This window comes from Triticum dicoccoides, chromosome 7A (genome assembly GCF_002162155.2).
Source record: "Triticum dicoccoides isolate Atlit2015 ecotype Zavitan chromosome 7A, WEW_v2.0, whole genome shotgun sequence".
Taxonomy (NCBI): Eukaryota; Viridiplantae; Streptophyta; class Magnoliopsida; order Poales; family Poaceae; genus Triticum; species Triticum dicoccoides.
Window position 1 is genome coordinate 571078551 of NC_041392.1, and position 15668 is coordinate 571094218.

General features: G+C 50.1%; 2 protein-coding genes across 2 annotated transcripts; both read left to right on the plus strand.

Annotated features, from left to right (window-relative positions):
* The first annotated feature begins 11644 nt into the window (after positions 1–11644).
* LOC119333633 (F-box protein SKIP19-like) lies at positions 11645–13911 on the plus strand. The gene has a single exon (XM_037606470.1). The coding sequence runs from the start codon at positions 11645–11647 to the stop codon at positions 12044–12046; it is 402 nt and encodes a 133-aa protein (XP_037462367.1). The 3' UTR covers positions 12047–13911.
* On the plus strand, positions 12069–13911 carry LOC119331409 (putative F-box/LRR-repeat protein 23). Its single transcript, XM_037604560.1, has one exon. The coding sequence runs from the start codon at positions 13315–13317 to the stop codon at positions 13813–13815; it is 501 nt and encodes a 166-aa protein (XP_037460457.1). The 5' UTR covers positions 12069–13314; the 3' UTR covers positions 13816–13911.
* Positions 13912–15668: the final 1757 nt, after the last annotated feature.

The window sequence follows — 15668 nt, forward strand, 5'->3', positions numbered from 1 at the left end:
CAGGTGAGGGTGCTGGTAGAGCGAGTGGTCCAGCTTATCCGTGACGGGGTCACCGGTATGGATCTCTTGGAGGTCTTCCTTCAGCGGCGCATCCAGCCTCTTCAAGCCCGAGACCATCCGATGTGGATGTATTCGGGTCTTGAAGACTCCACTCGGATTCACCCGGAGGAGGTCGATGACAACACACTGGAGAAGTGGCTGTCGGGCATGACTGGAAACAAGGACAACCCTAGGGGAGTCAGGAGAGTTCCTCCACTCGACCAGTCTCATGTACCAGAGAAGGTCCGATTCTGAGTTTTTGTTTGTAATCTGAATTCACTCGCGCAGCTACCCATACTGAGTCGACTGACTTTGTTCTTCCTGCTTTCTTTCAGGCCATTATTGAAATGTATTCAATGCCCAACGGAGAGCAAGAGCAGGACCCAGAAGGAGAAGCGAGCGGCGGCGACAGCGGCAAATGGGAGTCTGACGGTAGGGGAGACGAAGAAAGTGACGATCCAAGTGACGAAGAAGAAGTCGAGTCGCCTCCTCGCAGGGAGAGGCGGTCCAAACTTGACCAAGAACGACCGAGCGCCCGTGAAAAGGCGATTGCTCAAGCTGGTCAGTCTTCAAAGCGTCCTCGGACCTCTTCGCCAATTCCGACTGAAAAAGTGTCAAAGCACCCCAAAGTCGCAGAGCCGAAGCTTCGGAAGGCGTTGCCGAAGATTAAGATTGACATCCCCATTGCTTCCGCGTGAGTGTCTCCCTTCATATTTACTCGACGCTCTGTGCTGTTTGTTTTTCTTGTTTTAACCGGACGAACTTTGGAACCGTCAGCGCTGCTACTTCCGGGACCTCAGCTTATAGGGACGATGATGACGTGATGGAGGATGCGGTCACTTCTAATCTGGGTATGATTTATGCCATATTGTCTTTATTTTGGTCGATTCAACTACAATGTGTACCATTGGGTGATGTGATTTTGTCGATTGAACTTTGAACAGCCCCTAACATTATTGACCTCCCTGATGATGATGATGAAGAGCCCGAGAGGCCTTTGACAAGGAGAAATAGGCAAGCTCCTGCGAGCGAGGTGCCACAATCGACGCCGAGGGCGGAGCCAGTTGTTTAGGACGCTGGCGATGCCAATCGGGGTTCTGTTAACTTCGCCGTGCCATTGTCGAGTGCCTTGCCTTCCTCGTCGACTGCTCAGGCCCCTGTCGACCCGCCTTCAGTTTTTGCGACCCATCATGTCCCAGAGGACGAGGTGAATGCTGCCAGGGAAGCCATACGCCAGGCGGGCATTATGATGGAGAAGATGAAGACGGTGCGGGACGCCAGCTAAGCCACCTACGATGCCAGCTCGGCTCTCCAGAGCAACGTTCAGGTTAGTTGTCGCCGCTTGTTCTGTTAGGATATGCTATCTGAAGACTCTTTCTGAAAATCTTTTCATCTGTACACCCACTGGGTGCGTCGATTGAATTTTTGAACTAGTGGGGGCACGCTGAGTGCACCCATTGGGTGTAGTCCCCGAGACTACGGTGGACTGCTGGCAGTCGACTATAGTCTTTGCATTTTTGTCGGGTGTAAATCGAACTGGTAGTTTGTCTCTTCCACTCGATCTGGTCGAGTGGGATCAGAACTAGTGGGGGCACGCCAAGTGCACCCACTGGGTGTAGTCCCCGAGACCACGGTCGACTGCTGGCAGTCGACTGTGGTCTGAGTTCTATTCCCCCCCTTTTTTTTACTCCCTGCACTCGACTCCGGCGGGCCGGTCGAGTGGGATCAGAACCGGTGTGGGCACGCAAAGTGCACCCACTAGGTGTAGTCCCAGAGACTATGGTGGACTGCGGGCAGTCGACCGTAGTCTTAGTACTTAATGTCTTTGTCGTTTTTCGCTGTAAAATAACTTCTCCCCTTTGATTTCAGAAATCTTGTGATCTTGGAGCTCGCTTTGCTGATTTGGAGAAATAGAAGATTCAACTGAACCTTGACTTGGAGCTGGCCAAGACAGAGATGCAAAAGGTCAAGGACGGCGCCACTGGTAAGACGAGTTTGTCGACTGGTCTGTCTTAGGCTTGAGTACCCTTCTGCTCTTTCTGAATCAAGCATCGTTTCTTTGCAGAAAAACTGAGAGAAGCTCTGGCGAAGAAGGATCAGGATTTGGCTGCTGCTCGAAAGGAAGCTAACGACACAACCGCCCTGGCTGAACAGAAACTGGCTCCGGTCGGCCAGTTGGAAGAAGAGAATACCAAGCTAAAATCTGCTCTGAACGAAGCCAACAAAGAGTGCTTGCGCTGGAAGAAGGAGAACCTCAACCTGGGCGAGAAGATGGAAGGCATCACTCGCAGGAGGGACGATCTGGAGAGCTACCTGAGGAGCCTTGCCAAGAAGTTGTTCATCAAGCTTGAAGGTGCACATTTTGTTCCGACTGATTTTTTTTGTGTTGACTCAGCGTATGAAAATTGACTTATTCTTGGATCGTGAATGCAGAGTTTTGCCAGAACTTCGAGGAGGAGACTGGGCGGATCGAACCAAGTTTGGATCCAATCAATTCTCCCGTGAAAGATGAAACTGCCATGAATCTGCTCCGACTGGAATCCCGCATCGACGGTGCCGTGGACTACTTGGCTCGACTGAAGGTCGCCATGTCGTGGATCGACCCGGCACTTTGGCCAGAGGCCACGCTCCAAAATGATCTTGAGTCCATGATGACTCGACTTAACGAAATCCCTGACCGAGTGCAGGAGTGGAAGAAGTCTTCTGCCCGGTGTGGTGCTGATGTGGCTCTATCTTTGGCTCGTGTCCATTGCAAGGAGGTGCGACAAGATAAGCTGGCAGCAATCAAGGTCGCCAACACCCAGAAGCATGAATTCCAATCTTTTATGGAGACTTTCATCGCTGCAGCCACTCGGATCGCCGATGGCGTCGATTTAGACGAGTTCGTCGATCCTGCTAGTCCTCTTCCCGCAGAGTGAACAAACTTTTATGCCTCACCTTAAATTTGCCTCGGAATGCCGAGTGGTTTGTGTAACCGTTAAAACTCTTTTGGGCTGAATGCCTGAGCACTTCGATCCGTGGTCCGGAACCTTTAGGATTTATCTAAACTTGGTTTATCATTGAATATCTTCATGAATCCCCTGCTGAGTGAACCCGTTCTTTATTCGAGACAACTTTTGTATCTGTAGCGCAGCTCCGAAGGAGAAGGAATCAGTCGACCCGCGCCTTGTTGCCCTTGCGGGTCGGCGATGGAGTGCGCATTGTATTTGTGGTGAAGCTCCTCAAGAGAAGGTGGCGGTCGACCCGCACCTCGTTACTGCAGAGCGGGACGGAGCGCACATTGTATTTGTGGCGAAGCTCCCCAGGAGAAGGTGGCAGTCGACCCGCACCTCGTTATTGTAGAGTGGGATGGATCGCACATTGTATTTGTGGCGAAGCTCCCCAGGAGAAGGTGGCAGTCGACCTGCACCTCGTCGTTCTTGAGGACTGAGATGTGTTTCGTACTTAGGCGAGTACTGGACCGCAGCTAAGCCCCCGAGTGGGAGGTTCGCTCTCCACTCGGTAGGATTTTCAAATACTTAGGCGAGTATCGGAAAGCAGCTAAGTCTCCGAGTGAGAAAACTTAGGCGAGTACTGGACTGCAGCTAAGCCCCCGAGTGGGAGGATTGCTCTCCACTCGGTAGGATTTTTTCAAACTTAGGTGAGTGCTGGACTGCAGCTAAGTCTCCGAGTGAGAATACTTAGGCGAGTACTGGACTGCAGCTAAGCCCCCGAGTGGGAGGATTGCTCTCCACTCGACAGGATTTTTTTAAACATAGGCGAGTGCCGGACTGCAGCTAAGTCTCCGAGTGAGAAGACTTAGGCGAGTACTGGACTGCAGCTAAGTCTCTGAGTGAGAAGACTTAGGCGAGTACTGGACTGCAACTAAGCCCCCGAGTGGGAGGATTGCTCTCCACTCGACAGGATTTTTTCAAACTTAGGCGAGTGCCGGACTGCAGCTAAGTCTTCGAGTGAGAAGACTTAGGCGAGTACTGGACTGCAGCTAAGCCCCCGAGTGGGAGGATTGCTCTCCACTCGGTAGGATTTTTTCAAACTTAGGCGAGTGCCGGACTGCAGCTAAGTCTCCGAGTGAGAAGACTTAGGCGAGTACTGGACTGCAGCTAAGCCCCCGAGTGGGGGGATTGCTCTCCACTCGGTAGGATTTTTAAATACTTAGGCGAAACGGGTTCGCAGCTAAGCCCCCGAGTGGGAGGATTGCTCTCCACTCAGTAGGATTTTATTTTTACAAACTTAGGCGAAGCGGATTCGCAGCTAAGCCACCCACTGGGGGATTTCTTACGCAAACAAAAATAATAACAATCGCTGGGAAAATTATAACGCTCTTGTCTTTGATAAATAAACTACAGGAGTTTTTTCTTATTACATCTCATCCGAGTGAGAATTCAAGTATAAAAGGGGCGGAGTAGCTCCGCATTCCAGGCTCGTGGCTCATCAATCTGGCGATCAACATTGTAGAGGTGGTACGCTCCATTGTGGAGGACTCTGGTGACTATGAAGGGGCCTTCCCAAGTAGGAGCGAGTTTGTGTGGTTTTTGCTGATCCACGCGGAGGACTAAGTCTCCTTCTTGGAAGGCTCGACTCTTCACATTTCTGGCATGGAATCGATGCAAGTCTTGCTGATAGATGGTGGACTGCGTCCTGCCGGGCTTGTTCTGCTTCTTCTTCAGAGTAGAGCTCGACTCGAGGGGCGTTGTGAAGCATGTCACTAGGCAAGACTGCTTCGGCTCCGTAGACCAGAAAGAATGGGGTTCTTCCGGTCGATCGGTCCGGGGTTCTCCTCAATTCCCAAAGAACTGATGGAAGCTCGTCGACCCATGCACCTGCTGCGTGCTTGAGGTCGCGCATCAATTGAGGTTTCAGTCCTTTGAGAATTAGGCCGTTTGCTCTTTCCGCCTGTCCATTCGACTGAGGGTGAGCGACCAAAGCATAGTCGACCCGTGTGCCTTGAGAGGCGCAAAAGGCCCTGAATTTGTCAGAATCGAAGTTTGACCCATTGTCGGTGATGATGCTGTGCGGAACTCCATATCTGAATATCAACTCTCTGATGAAACTGATAGCAGTGCAAGCATCAAGATTCTTGATAGGCTTAGCTTCAATCCATTTGGTGAACTTGTCGACTGCTACTAGCACATGAGTGAAGCCGCTCCTGCCCGTTTTCAGTGGGCCAACCATGTCCAGCCCCCAAACAGCGAAGGGCCAGACGAGTGGAATGGTTTTCAGAGCTGACGTGGGCTTGTGCGACATATTGGAGTAATACTGACATCCTTCACATTTGTCGACTATCTCTTTTGCCATTTCATTGGCCCTTGGCCAGTAAAATCCCGCTCGGTATGCTTTAGCCACAATGGTCCGAGAGGATGCATGATGACCACAGGTCCCCGAGTGGATATCGTCAAGGATCATCTGACCTTCTTCTGGTGTTATACACTTCTGACTGACTCCAGTCGCGCTTTCTCTATACAACTGTCCCTTTATGACTGTAAAGGCCTTGGATCGATGGACGATATGTCGAGCCTCTTCTTCGTCCTCTGGGAGTTCTTTCCTTAGCATGTACGCGATGTACGGTACTGTCCAGTCGGGAGTGATGACTAAGACTTCCATGATCAGTTCGACCACAGCTGGAACTCCAACTTTAGTCAGATTTGTGGCACTTTTTGGCTGCGGGGCCTCTTCAGTGAAGGGATCCTCCTGAACTGATGGCGTGTGGATGTGTTCCAAAAACACATTGCTGGGAATGGCTTCTCTTTTGGAACCTATTTTTGCCAAATCATCAGCTGCTTGATTTTTCAGTCGAGGTATGTGATGAAGCTCTAACCCCTCGAATCTCTTCTCCAGCTTTCTCACTGCATTGCAATAACCAGTCATGGCTGGACTTTTGACGTCCCATTCCTTCATCACCTGATTAACCACCAAATCTGAGTCGCCATAGACCATGAGGCGACGGACGCCGAGTGAAATGGCCATGCGCAACCCATATAAAAGTGCTTCATATTCCGCCTCGTTATTGGAGGAATCAAAGTGGATTTGAAGAACATATCTGAGCTTATCTCCTCTGGGGGAGACCAACACCACCCCGGCACCGGAACCATTCAGCATTTTGGAACCGTCGAAGAACATGGTCCAATGCTCCGAGTGAACCTGAGTCGGCAGTTGCTGTTCAATCCACTTGGCGACGAAATCTGCTATTGCCTGGGACTTGATAGCCTTCTTTGCCTCAAACTTGATATCTAGAGGAAGGAGTTCAATCGCCCATTTTGCCACTCGACCAGTTGCATCTCTGTTGTGCAGGATCTCTGATAATGGAGTGTCGCTGACGACTGTAATGGAATGATCAGAGAAGTAGTGAGCAACTTTCTTTGTGGTCATATAAATCCTATATACAAGCTTCTGATAATGAGGATATCTTTGCTTCGACAGGGTCAAAACTTCAGAAATATAATATACTGGGCGCTGAACTTTGAAGGCTTTTCCTTCTTCTTCCCGCTCGACCGTAAGTACCATACTGACGACTTGTCCCGTGGCTGCGATGTAAAGCAGCAAAGGCTCCTTGATGATTGGGGCAGCAAGCACCGGCTGGGTGGAGAGCAGAGCTTTGAGCTCTGCAAACGCTGCATTAGCTTCGGGAGTCCACTCGAACTTGTTAGACTTCTTCATCAATCGGTAAAGAGGCAATGCCTTTTCACCGAGACGAGATATGAATCGACTTAAAGCGGCCAAGCAACCAGTAAGCTTCTGGACGTCGTGCACTCGCACAGGACTTTTCATTCGGAGTATAGTACCGATTTTTTCTGGATAGGCGTCGATTCCCCGTTCGGAAACGAGAAAACCGAGTAATTTTCCGCAGGAACTCCGAATGTGCACTTCGATGGATTAAGCTTGATATCATACCTCTTGAGGTTGGCAAAGGTTTCAGCAAGGTCAGACAGCAGGTCGAAACCCTTCCGTGACTTGACCACAATGTCATCCATGTATGCTTCCACATTCCGACTGATTTGAGTGAGCAAACACTTCTGAATCATCCTCATGAATGTGGCTCCGGCATTCTTGAGGCCGAACGGCATGGTAACATAACAGAAGCACCCGAATGGAGTGATGAAAGTTGTTTTGATCTCGTCAGGTCCATACAGACGGATCTGATGGTACCCGGAATAGGTGTCTAAAAAAGACAGTTGCTCACATCCCGCAGTCGAGTCGACTATCTGATCGATGCGGGGGAGAGGAAAATGATATTTCGGGCAGGCCCAATTGATATGTTTAAAGTCAATGCACATGCGAAGTGACTTGTCCTTCTTGGGGACCATGACAATGTTGGCGAGCCACTCGGAGTGGTAGATTTCTCGGATGAACTCCGCTGCTAAGAGCCGAGCCACCTCCTCGCCAATGGCCTTTCTCTTCTGGACGGCGGACCGTCGGAGATGTTCCTTGACAGGTTTTACTTTTGAGTCGACTCTTAGGCGGTGCTCAGCCAGCTCCCTGGGAACACCCGGCATGTCAGAAGGTTTCCATGCGAAAATGTCCCAGTTCTCACGGAGGAACTGGATGAGCGCTTCTTCCTATTTGGAGTCGAGTGTTGTTGAGATATGAGTTGGAGCTGCGCTGGGATCGGTCGGGTGGATGTGAGCTATCTTCGTATCGCCAGACGACTGAAAAGCTGATTCTGTAGCGGGCTTCTTGGCTCGCAACAAATCACTCGGGTCTGCAGTCTTCTGGTATTCCTGCAGCTCCACCACTGCCATCTGAGCATCAGCGATCTTTGAACCTTTCTGAAAACATTCTTCGCTTTCTTCCGATTGCCCGTAATAGTGATCACACCTTTGGGGCCAGGCATCTTCAATTTGAGATACACGTAACATGGTCGGGCCATGAAGCGTGCATAAGCCGGCCTGCCCAAAATAGCGTGATAGGCACTCTGGAAGTCTACAACTTCAAACGTCAACTTTTCTTTGCGGTAATTCTTGGAATCACCGAAAACCACATCAAGAACAATCTGGCCGAGTGATTCAGCCTTCTTCACAGGAATGACTCCGTGGAAACTCATGTTGCTGGTACTGAGTCTGCACATCGGAATGCTTATCCCTTTCAACGTCTCAGCATATAATATGTTCAAACCATTGCCACCATCTATCAAGACTTTGGTCAGTCGAGTGCCTTCAACAACTGGGTCGACCACCAAAGCTTGCCTCCCAGGGGTGGCGATGTGCGTTGGGTGATCGGACCGGTCGAATGTTATGGCAGTTTGAGACCACTTCAGATAACTGGGTGTCGCCGGAGCAACCATATTCACTTCTCGGTTGATAACTTTTAGTCGACTTTTGCTTTCAACATCAGCAAAAATCATCAGGGTGGAATTGACCTGGGGGTATCCATCGTCACTATCTTCCTTGTCCTCAACTTTGTCCGACTCCTTTTCCTTATCTTTGGGCTGCTTGCCCTGGAACTGCTGGATCAAGAGTCGACACCGTCGAGTGGTATGTTTCGGGTAAATAAAATTACCCTCTTCATCTTTCTTGGTGTGGACGAGACATGGCAAATCCAACACATCATTTCCGTCCTGGTCTTTAACTTTCTTGGGGTTCCAAGGTCCTTTGGGTTTCCCTTTAAACTTTCCTTGGGTTACAGCCAAGGCTTCCCCAGGAGCAGCTGGCTCGGCTTTCCGCTTCTGTTTCCGATTGGAATTTCCTCCGGTTTCTTGAGCGACTGACTTGAGCTTGCCACTCCCGAGTCGATCCTCATCTTCACCATTAGCGTACTTGGTGGCAATCTCCATCATCCGGTTCAGAGATATATCTCCGGTCCGACCGAATTTCAGATTCAGTTCTCTGTACTTGACGCCTTCTTTGAAGGCACAGACTGCTTGGTGGTCAGGCACATTCTCTACCGTGTGATGTAACGTGATCCATCTCTGGATGTAATCCCTCAAAGTTTCATTCGGCTTCTGCATGCAAGATCGTAGTTCCGTCAGCCCTGCCGGTCGCTTGCATGTTCCTTCAAATGTGGTGACAAACACTCGGGCGAGATCTTCCCAAGTGTAAATGCTGCTGGGTGCTAACTGGTTTAGCCATGCTCTGGCCGAGCCCTCCAACATGAGAGGCAGGTGCTTCATGGCCACTTCATCATTGCCGCCGCCAATCTGGACGGCCACTCGGTAGTTTTCAAGCCAAGTATCGGGCTTGGACTCACCAGTGAACTTGCTGACTCCAGTCGCCAACCTGAAGTTGGCAGGAATCACGGCAGCCCTGATGACTCTACTAAAGCACTCTGGCCCCGAAACATGTGCTCTGCTGCTGGTAGGTGCATCTCTATCGTGACCTTCTCGGTGAGCTCTGTTCCTATCGACCAAACCTTGAACGAGAATGGATCTCGCATCAAAGCCTGGCTCCCTGGAGTCGACTGGAATCCCTCGCCCAACACTATGAGGGCGCCTGTCATCCTACTGTCGAGGCGCATACGACCCGCTCCTCGGGGGAGGGGTGGGCACTCGATGTCGATCATTACGATCAAATCGGTGATCATATTGCTCACGGTTCCCGTACTGATTACGCCGGTGCCCACGTCCCTCACGCCTCGGGGGCGATCTTGGGCTATGAGCCGACTGGACTGTGTCTGCAGCAACGCATCTGCTGTGAATCCTGTTCCGCGACTGAGAAACAACGGAATTCTGGTCCCCTGCTGCCCGGAGTAACGCTCTGATCTGCAGCAAGCCTCTGCCAGCCTCCGACTGGGAAGGCTGAATCGACTCTGCTATACGGGTTGCAGCCGCTAAATTCTGAATCGGAGTTTGATATACCTACGGGGGCGGAAACAGCTGACGTCGACTGGATTCGGGAACCCGTTGTCGCGCATGCTCGTCGAGTGCTCGCTGGAGGTTCTCCAGTCGAGTGCGCTCGGCCAAGTTTGCCAGGCGCGCGTCCTCCAAGGCACGAGCCTCGGGGGTTTCTCCGACGATAGGAGTGTGCAGTGCATCCATGTTCCGGCGGCGAAGTTCTTCTCTCTGCAGCGACGTGAGAGGCTCGGGGAGATACTCCTCATGGGGACGCGACGGGTCGCCTCCACCCGCGCCTTCGTCGGTGCGGGGAAAACCGGGAGGACTGGGTGGTCCATCAACCATCAGAACCTCCGCCGTTGGATCACTGCTGTCGCACTCGGATGCGGTCTCTGTAGAGCCAGTTGACAGATCGAACAGGCCATAGAGGGATTCGTCGGGCTCGATCGCCGCGACTTGAGGGGTGGCCGACTGGCATGCCACCGCGTGTCTCATCCACCTCTGAAGTCTTGACCGACCGGAGCGCTTGCGCCGGCGGGAAACAGGAAGGGAGGACAGCACAGGAGCCAACCGATAGTGGGTCGACGGTTGCCGCAAAAGGATGCCGCGGGCGCACACGCGAAAGTGCGTCGCCCCGCGGACAGGGAGCGCATCCACGTCGAGCGGAGCCTCCTGAAGCCAAGCGGAGTCGTCGGCGATGAACGTGAGCGCGCCGAGACGGATCTCGCGGCCCTCCACCAAAACTCCGCCGGAAACCATGATGATTCGGATCGAAAAAGATCGCAACTCCTCCAACAAATCGCTAAAACACCTGCCCGACAGTGGGCGCCAACTGTCGTGGTTCCAAGTCTGACAGTACTGTAGGGGGGTAAGTATGGAGAGGCAAGGTCCTAACTATGGAGAAGTTGTAAGCACACGAGGTTTACGAGTCCAGGCCCTTCTCGGAGGAAGTAATAGCCTTACGTCTCGCATCCCGGAGGCGATCGACTGGATTATGCGTGTATGGTTTACAGGGGTGCGAATCCTTTACACTGAGGAGGGAGATGGCTTATATAGAGTTCGCCGGACCCCTCCGGCCCTCAGTTACGCAGGGTTTTAAATACATTAAGGTCGGGCGTTACTGGTAACGCCCCTAATAAAGTGCTATGATGACCATAAAGACTACTTAGTAACCGACCGTTGGCATGCGGAGGGTCTTTAGGTCTCCTGGTCGTCGAGTGGTTGGGGCTTGGTCGAGTGGTCGCTTCTTGGTCGAGTGTCTTCGAATCTGTCGAGTGGAACACCTCTAAGTCGATTGAAAGGTGATTTTTTTAGAGATGTCCTTGGGTAGGGCAGTTTGGACAGGTCCATGACCCTATTCTAGGTACATAGCTTCGTCAGCAGGCACATCTCATCAAGGAACAAACTTCAGCTCGTCGCCTTGCGGGCCATAGATGACCGTGATCCACTGGTTACTTTCATCTCTAGCATGAACAGGACCAGTAAAGTAGTTAGCGCCGAGCACAACATTGTCAACCTCCAGAAGGTAGTATCACAAGCGAGTAGGATACCCCTCGAGTCTCATTTGCCGGCAAATAGGCAAAGCCATCCAACAATCACCCTAAACATCACATAACCATATATTGGTGGAGTACATCGAGTTTAGTCTCCTGAAGACACACCAAATTAACCTTAATCGAGGCAATAAACTCCCATGCATAGTTACGCGCATGCAAAGTCAATGCATGCAAGCCATGAGAACAGGGCACACCGGAGGACCAGTCCTAGGCGGTTACACGCAACAAATAGTAGTACTCGGATCCTGCCTTCCCAAACCCTTTCCCTCCCAACGCACGCCACGCCATGCCCTCCTCTCGCCGCCGTCGCGGGCCCCGTCGGCGCCGCCGCAAGGAGGCGGCGGCGGAGACGAGGAGCTGGGCGGACATGCCGCTGGACGCGATCTTGGCCGTCTTCCACAAACTCGACCACATCGACATCCTGATGGCCGCCGACCAGGTGTGCAGCTCCTGGCGCCGCGCGGCGCGGGACGAGCCCGCGCTATGGCGCCGCATCGTCATGCGCGGCAACGCGGATCTCTCCTCCCGCATCAACCGCCAGGGGATCGCCTGCGACGCCGTGCGCCGCAGCGCGGGGCAGTGCGAGGCGTTCTGCGGCGAGTACGCCGGCGACGCCGGGTTCCTGCTGTACCTCAGCGAGGAGTCGAGCACCTACAAACTCGATCACGTGTTAATTCCACTTAATTAAGTATTAATTTATTATTATTGTTCAGGTTTATTTTTGTGTTTCGTCTAAATCTAAATTTACGATTTTCCCTTGTTAGCTAGCCTAGGCATATGGCTTCATCCCTTGATCTTTTGTTGATTTTTGGTTCTGGCTACTACATAGTTATGCTGTTACACTTAACATTCAAAATTTTACATATAACTTTGGTTTTTATCATCATGTCAATTGTTTTCACATATATCTTTAACCAGAAAATTTGTTTCTGAAACAATGCAAACCAGAACCAAAAATACATATTCTAGGAAATACAGAGCACACACAAAATTCTTTGTTCAGCTGCCCATAATAGTTATATTTTTGTTGACTGTCGCCCATAATAATTGTTTGTGGAATTTGGAATTGTTTAGATTTCAGAGAGGGGAGATAGCTACGTGTAGAAAATATATATTCGATTCTGTTAAATGGATGAACTTCAGATATGAGTTCAGACTATTTGATAACTGTTAAATGGACTGAACTTCAAATACGAGTTCAGACTTAAAGAGATGAATACTGACGCTAACTGAAATTTGTTGGTCAACTTATGCTTTGAATAATTTTACCTAAATAATGAGTGCCACACCTGTGGCACGAAGCTGTCCCACCCTGACGTTATTTACAACTAAAGTTGTCATCCGGAAAAAAGACCCCAAAAAACTGAAACTTGCCATCAAAAAGAAAGTTGACATCCTCACATCATCAAATTTGCCATAAAAAATGTTCGGAGTTGCCATGTGTTCGTGTCACACGTGTGGCATTTATCAGGGTCTTACTTTTAACTTTGAAATGTAGACTTTACTTGGTTGAACTGACACCTGATTTCATCCGAGTAATGCAAAAAAAAGAAACATATATATTTGTAGGTAAATATTGTCCAAGCATGAATCTGTGATCAAACGCTTTCACAATGCCCTGTTCTCTATTCCTTTTGTTGAATTGTTTTATTTTAGCGGTCGTTTGTTGTTAAGCTGCACAACTGTAGCTATATATTCGCTTTATAAAAAAAATCTGAACATTTTCCATGCCCCTGTTTTTATCTTTGCAGGGATCCCTGTTTGAAGAGCCTTCGCCTCATCTCATGCGATGGCATCTCACTCGACGAGTTTGCAGAGCTAATAACAAGGTTTCCTCTGCTCGAGGAGCTCGAGCTATCTGAGTGTCCAGAGCTACTAGTGGATTGCTCTGGCTCTCTATATCCTGAGGTGTACGAGGTTCTTGGGCGAGCATGCCCACAGCTGAAGCATTTCAGGATGAACAAACAATACTTCCAAGAACAGAAATGGGGCAACAATGACGCCGATGCCGAGGGGATTGGAGCCATGCATGAGCTGCGCTCGCTGCAGCTCGTGGCCAACGACCTCACCAACAAAGGGCTGGCAGCCATCTTGGACAACTGCCCGCGCCTGGAGTCTCTGGACATACGCCATTGCTTCAATGTCAAAATGGACGGCGACGACAGCGGCGGCAATGACGAGGGCACGCTGCTGCGAGAGAAGTGCGCCCGTATCAAAACGCTGCGACTCCCCAGCGACTCGACCCATGACTGCCACCTCGAGGTTCAAAGCCCTAGGTTCGCTCGCACAGAGGAAGAAATCAGGCGTTCCTGGTCCATCAGTCCGGTCTACTACTCCCCGTGGCTCCAGGATTCGGAGGAAGACGACGACGATTTTTGCCGCAGTCCTTCCCGTTACGAGGCTGACCTCGACAGATACGAGAAGGTGCTTCCTAGGAGCATGCGCACCTTCCTCTGATGACAAGACCATTCCTCCTGCATTTCGGGCCTTGTCCATGTACGCATAGGCGTGTAGCCAACATTTTCTCATGAAGCACCGTGGCCTTGCATTGTTTTTTGTTTTTGGTTTTGTGAAAGCATGGCCTTGCATGTCGTTTGTTTTGTCATAATGCAATCATACCAGTTTAAACAATGATATGTTTTTTTTGCGAGAAACTTTCAATCTATTCATAATCAATCATAGCAGTACCATCGCTGGATAAATCTTGTTGTAGTAGACAGACGGAAAGTCGTCGTGCTAAGGCCCCATAGGACCAACGCACTAGAGTAGCAACCAGCGCCGATGAAGAAAGTCGTAGATTAGACCGGATCCAAACAGATCCACCGAAGGCCAACACCGACCGAATCCCGCGAGATCTGATGGAGACACACCTCAACACGCCCTACGACGATGCTAGACGCACCATAAGGATAGAACATGTGAGACATTATTCCTACTAAGGGGCATTATCGTTGCCGCCACATAGCCCCAACCAAGACGCAAAACCTAATAACAAGAACGAGAACGGGGACCCTCCCGCTGGCGGGGGGCCAAGATCCTCCACATCCCCATGGCCTTGAGGCCATCGGGGATCGGACGCCTGACGGGAGGAGAAGAGCTTTTCTTGTGGAAAACTTGATCTGATCATGATCTTGTTTGAGCTTTTATTGGACATACAAGCTTATCTCAAGAGCTATACATACTGAGCTGAGTTGGAGATTGAAGGAAGCATCCCATTGTATCATTTGTGCTCATATTATCAAGCTTTTCTTGAGTTGTTGTTCTTGGAGGAAGAAGTGCTTTCATTATTTTCTTAGGCATAGTACTCTTAGCTCTTTCGATATGTGGTTTTGAGGTAGGGGCTTGCAACTCCTTTGCAGAAGTTATAGATTCTGTTATTCGTGCTCTATATCCATTCTGAAATTCCGATCTCTTAAAACATGGTTGATAAGATTTTCAATAGAGGGAGAAAATGTGCAACTTTCCTATTGATCTTAAGAGGATGCCTATGATCCTTTGAAATATATAATCCATGAAATCAAAAGCTAAGTTCTGGTCAAGGAGAATGCAATTTCTTGAAAAATGCTCTTATGTTTGTGGTGTCTTTTGGTGTCCCCAACCTTGGGGTCCAAAGTATATCACTAAGAATAATTCAATGTGAATATCCCTTGATAAAGAGCGCTAGTTATCCCAAGATCATTTTTTTTGTGTTGTTCACATCATAGAGACATTTCATTTATTCTTCAGGTACTTTTTGTCGACAAAGGATAGATTTTACTAGTTCAATATAGAGCATCAAGAGGATACATATACAAAGATTTCACACCCGACCTTTGCATAGTTAGGATGCACACAATCAACACGAATGCACACAAAAAAAATCACACGAACAACTAACAAAGTCATACAAGACCGAAGCTATGTCAAGGCAGATAGAACAAAAGGAGCAACAATAATCCACGCCGAGCAGGTGTTCAGCCATAATGCAAGCACACGTGGCCCAGACGCTAAAGTGACGTCAACCGGAGCTCAAATGGCGAGAGGAAACGGTACCGCCAAAATCTCATTGAGATGCTCCGACGATCCCACGCCTCTGATGCAAGTGTTTGTTGATGGTAAATCTAGGCATGGCCACTGGCCCCAGACAGTACACCATGAGCCTATACTAATAAAAAAGGCCCATTTATCCTGGTTCATAAGGCCCATTTGTCCCGGTTCGGCATCCGGGACTAAAGGGTCGGTACTAAAGCCCAACACCTTTAGTCCCGGTTCTTACACCAACTGGGACAGATGGGCCTCCACGTGGCTGCTGCGGCTTGCCCAGGCAGGGG